We start from the raw sequence: 5,224 nt of genomic DNA on the forward strand, positions 1-5,224 counted from the left end.
TTCCCTGGGCTGTGGGTGTCTGTGTGTGTCTGTGTGTGGGCGTGTCTGTCTGTCTGGCTGAGTCTGCAGCCGACTCTGTCCTTGACCCCGACTGTCTGAACGTGCCGGGGGGAGGAGCGCTGCCTTCCTTCGCTTCTCCTCCCCCATCCCTTCCAGCAGGCGCTAACGCAGCGGCAGCCGCCGCCTTGGCTGCGCCCTCGCGCAGTGACCTCGTCTGGCCACGCAGCCGTGACCACCGCACCGCGCTGTCCGCCAGGGGACCTGCAGCTGCCGCCGCTCCCCCCTCAACGTGGCCCCCCCGCCCAGCCCGCTCAAGCCCCGGGTCGGCACCCTCCCCTCCCGGCGGGGTCTGCTCGCTCCTCGTCTTTCCTTATGTAACTCCACATCTGTCTGCGCCTCGCGGGTCACCCTGGACTCTGCGCCGGGCCCTGCCCACAGGAAGACTGAGACCCACAGTCCCACGCAGATGCAGGCGGAGCGGACGCCGGGCCCGCGCACAGGCTCACGAAGACCCCTCCCATCCTTTCTCTCTAAGACGCCTCCTTCCCCAGACCCCCTGGCCCGAAGAATGGAAGAGGAGGGGCCCCGCGGGGCAAGCGCCCCTGAGCGCGCGAAGGGGTGTTTTCCCATCCCCACGCCAGGTCCCCACAGACATCCCGGTTCCCGGCAGGGGCCGGCAAGGGTTCGCCGGGGCCGAGAGGGCGCGGGGCAGGCCGAGCGGCTCCAGTGCGCACGGGTCGGCTGACAACCGGAGAGCCCCGGCCCTGCCCCCGCCGCGCCCGGCCCGGCCCGGCTCCCAGCCTGCAGCCGAGCGCACCCGCGCGGGGCTCGGCGGCCGGTGGGCACGCGGCGCTGTCCGTGGTGCTGCCGGCGCCGGGCGGGGCGGGGGCGGGGCGGGGGCGGGGCGAGGGCTGCAGCCAATGGCGGGGGCGCTGCGCGGGGCGCGGGGGGAGGCGGGCTGGGCGCGGGGCGCACTTGGCTGCGCGCTGCGCTCGGGGCGCACAGACGCTCTGGCAGCGGCTTGGGCTCTGGCTCTGCTCCTGCTCCGCTTCGGTTGAAGCGGTCGTGCCGCTGACCCCATTCGGCCCGGAATCCGCCCGTTCCCTCGGTGCCGACCGCCCCGGCCTAGGCGCCCGCGGACCATGCGCCGGGCATCCCCCGGGGAACCCGGCCGGGCCGAAAGCCCGCAAACACCAGGCTCCCGGCCCGGGGCCCCTCCCGGGCGCCCGGCCGGCGTTCCGCACCCTGCCCCGCGCCCCGGCGCCGCGTGAGCCGGCGGGGCCATGGAGCGCGCGCCACCCGACGGGCCGCTGAACGCGTCGGGGGCGCTGGCTGAAGAGGCGGCGGCCGCAGCGGGCGGGGCGCGCGGCTTCTCCGCCGCCTGGACCGCGGTGCTGGCCGCGCTCATGGCGCTGCTCATTGTGGCCACGGTGCTGGGCAACGCGCTGGTCATGCTCGCCTTCGTGGCCGACTCGAGCCTCCGCACCCAGAACAACTTCTTCCTGCTCAACCTCGCCATCTCCGACTTCCTCGTGGGTAAAGCCCCCAGCCCCTGCCCGAGTCCTGGAGCTCCCGGCCTGCCCAGGCAGCGGGAACTGGAGCGCTGAACTAGGGTGCCTTTTGCTCGGGCACACGCCCCTGCGGGGGGCCCGCCCTGGGGAGGGCGCGTCCGGGACTCGTGGGCGCAGTGGGCGCGGGCGAGGTGCTTTGCCTCCCCGCCGCGGTAAGGAGGGTGGGGAGTGACGTCCCTGGGGAAGGGGCCAGGGCAGGCGGGCGCCCAGGGAGGCGCAAGGCTCAGCGGCCTCGGGTGTAGCGCTGGCTCCTGCGGTAGCCAAACAAAGGCTGCGGCGGACTCAGAACGCGCCGAGGGCGCTGGGGGGAGGTTTGGTGGAGGGGACGTGGAATGAGGAGTTTTAGAGCCAGGTTGGGGGAAGGGGCCGTGGGAAAGGCAGGGGTGGGGGTGGGGGTGGGGAGAGACTCCCAGGAGCGCGCTCTCACGTGTCCGTGAGCGGCTGCCGGTTGGGAGGCGGGGCGCGCGGAGGGGGCCTGAGCGCCAGACACCTGTTGGGGCTGCGAGGAGGAGCTCGCGCCAGACGCTCCGAGCGGGGCTCGGCTGTGACCAAGTGCCCTGTGAGCCAGGAGAAAGGCTTCCCTGGTTTCTGAGCTGAAGAGGGCAGGCTGTTGGAAGACAGGACAGGGTGTGGGACCCAGCAGGCCAAGGCGAGGGAGGAAATTCTCCTTCTTGCTCCCTTCGGGGACTGGAGGGCTGGGCAGAAGGCAGCCTGGGGCACACAGAATCCAGGGTCACAGGCTCACTGTACACGGAGGCCCCCCCGGCACTCCCCGAAAGATCTCCCCTTCTGCCCCCAAGTCCAGGGGCGCTTGCGGGGCTGGGAGCTGGGCAGGGCCGGAAGGCCAGCTCAGGGCAGAGCGGGTGCCTAGGAGGCTGAGGGAGTGGGTGGGTCGGGCGGCGTTGCTGCCGCGAAGGCCTCTGGGCAGCGGTGCGTCTGAGCCTGGCCAGGCCCAGCCAGGCCCAGCATGGCCCCGCTCCCCCACAGGAGCCTTCTGCATCCCCCTGTACGTGCCCTACGTGCTGACCGGCCGCTGGCCCTTCGGCCGGGGCCTCTGCAAGCTGTGGCTGGTGGTGGACTACCTGCTCTGCACATCTTCTGTCTTCAACATCGTGCTCATCAGCTATGACCGCTTCCTGTCCGTCACCCACGCCGTGAGTCTGGGGCGCAGGGATCCCCACGCACGCCCGGGGGGAGAGGTTGGGAGGGGCCCCAGGAGGCAGCCGGCGGGCGGTGGCTGCTGCTGAATGGAGGGCACTGCCCGGGGAGCGTGGCCCCCACCAGCCTCGCGCCCGACAGGCCGGGGGCTCTGTGCGGCCAGCTGCCCGCTTGGCAGCCGTTTGCCGCCCGGGGCTGGTCCTGGCGCAGGCCGAAGGCAGCGACTGGACTGGGCGTCAGGCGTTCCTCTCCCGGGCGGGTCCGAGGCCTTGGAGCTGAGGGCGAGTCTGGGCCTGAGCGCCTTGGGGGCATGTCCCGTGTGTGTGTGTGTGTGTGTGTGTGTGTGCAGGTATCTTTCGTGCGTGTCTGTGTATCTGTATCTTTGTGCGTCTCCCTGTGTGTCTGTGTGTGTCTATGTATCTGTGTCTGTGCGTCTCCCTGTGTGTCTGTGTGTGTCTGAGCCTGGCTGCTCCCTGGGAGACAGCCATCGGCTCCTGGCTCCCCAGGTCTCCAGGAATCAGGGCCCGGAGCTCCCTGGGCCCCCGGTGTTGGTGCCGCTTGGGCACGCGGTGGCAGCGCTGGTGCAGGTCTCTCCTCGCCCTCTCGTCTCTTCTCAGTGCCATTGTCTGGCACCCGCGGGCCCTCTGCTCAGGGGCCACGTGCGTCCCGTCGAGAGAGGCGGGGACAGGGCGCCCGGGGCACGGGCTCGGGTCAGTAGGCCTGGGTCGGACCCCAGCTCTGCCCCCTGGCCGGGCCGCCGCCCTCCCTGAACCATCGAGAAAGAAAGTGGGGAGAATGGTGGGACTGTTGTGGGGACTAAGAGAGGTGACATCCGAAAGGTGTTGGGCACGGAGCCCGGTGTCCCCTGGGCACTGAGGAGACTGGGACAATGACAAGCACCCTCGGGGAGCTTGCAGTCGGGGGGATGGTAAGCGTGCAGCCTGGCTGTGGGACGTGCGGCCAGGCATCCGCCAGCCCAGGGTTCCCTGGGGGTGGGGAAGGTCGCGGGGGGTGGGGCAGGGAGGAGAGGGGACGGGGATGCCGGGCGCTCAGAGGGCCAGGGGCTGCAGGGGGCCCCCGGTCCTGCAGAGCTGCTGCCGCTGGGGACAGCCGGCCGGCCAGGGCGCGCTCCCCGCCGCCCCCCCCCCCGACGCGGCTCGTCCCACGTCCCACGGCAGGTCTCCTACCGGGCCCGGCAGGGCGACACACGGCGGGCGGTGTGGAAGATGGCGCTGGTGTGGGTGCTGGCCTTCCTGCTCTACGGGCCGGCCATCCTGAGCTGGGAGCACCTGTCGGGCGGCAGCTCCATCCCCGCGGGCCAGTGCTACGCCGAGTTCTTCTACAACTGGTACTTCCTCATCACGGCCTCCACGCTCGAGTTCTTCACGCCCTTCCTCAGCGTCACCTTCTTCAACCTCAGCATCTACTTGAACATCCAGAGGCGCACCCGCGGCCGGCTGGACGGGGTGCGCGAGGCGGCCGGCCCCGAGCCCCCGCCCGCGGCCCAGCCCTCTCCGCCCGCCAGGCCCTGCTGCTGGGGCTGCCGGCTGAGCGGGCGCGGGGAGGCCGTGCCGCTGCACAGGCGCGGGGCCTGCGAGGCGGCGGCGGGCCCCGAGGCTGGGGGGGCGGCCCCGGGGGGCAGTGGCGGGGGCACCGCGGGCTCGCCCACGTCCAGCTCGGGCAGCTCCTCGCGGGGCACGGAGCGGCCGCGCTCGCTCAAGCGGGGCTCCAAGCCATCGGCGTCCTCGGCGTCGCTGGAGAAGCGCATGAAGATGGTGTCCCAGAGCGTCACCCAGCGCTTCCGGCTGGCGAGGGACAAGAAGGTGGCCAAGTCCCTGGCCGTCATCGTGAGCGTCTTCGGGCTCTGCTGGGCCCCGTACACGCTGCTGATGATCATCCGGGCCGCCTGCCACGGCCACTGCGTCCCCGACTACTGGTACGAGACGTCCTTCTGGCTGCTGTGGGCCAACTCAGCCGTGAACCCGGTCCTGTACCCGCTGTGCCACTGCAGCTTCCGCCGCGCCTTCACCAAGCTGCTCTGCCCCCACAGGCTCAAGGTGCAGCCCCACGGCTCCCTGGAGCGCGGCTGGAAGTGAGCGGGCCGTCCGCGGCCGCTCCGCCGCCCACGCCCCGCGCCCTGGGCGGCCGCCTCCCGGGTGGGAGCCACGCTCCGTCTGCGGCCCCCCTGTGTGCCGCAGTGGCCGCAGGCCACCTGCCTGCGGCCGAGGCAGCCCGGCCGGCGGGCGGAGGGGCCCTGCTGCCTGAGCTGGAGTGGAGGTGGCCGGCCCTGCCACCCAAGCCCCAGGCCCACCTCGGAGGGTCTCAGCCACGGTGTCCGCCCCCCACAGACCGTGTGACGGCCAGTGATGTCCACCCTTCGCACAGCTGCTGCTTGGTGTGTGCTCCGCGCTCCCTGCCCGGCCGGCCCGCCCCTGCGCGGGCGCACGCCGCACATGCCTGCACACACCTGCACACCTTCCCCGCCGGCTCCAAGC

At 72.2% G+C, this 5,224-nt stretch overlaps 1 protein-coding gene across 1 annotated transcript; it reads left to right on the forward strand.

Moving 5' to 3' along the window:
• Positions 1-1,283: 1,283 nt before the first annotated feature.
• HRH3 (histamine receptor H3) lies at positions 1,284-4,825 on the forward strand. The gene is made up of 3 exons (XM_054573332.1): positions 1,284-1,536; positions 2,559-2,725; positions 3,908-4,825. Exons 1-3 carry the CDS (start codon positions 1,284-1,286, stop codon positions 4,823-4,825), a joined length of 1,338 nt encoding a protein of 445 aa, XP_054429307.1.
• Positions 4,826-5,224: the final 399 nt, after the last annotated feature.

This window comes from Pteronotus mesoamericanus, unplaced genomic scaffold (assembly GCF_021234165.1).
Source record: "Pteronotus mesoamericanus isolate MK-2021 breed Mesoamerican mustached bat unplaced genomic scaffold, CSHL_Meso_final contig_25, whole genome shotgun sequence".
Classification (NCBI taxonomy): domain Eukaryota; kingdom Metazoa; phylum Chordata; class Mammalia; order Chiroptera; family Mormoopidae; genus Pteronotus; species Pteronotus mesoamericanus.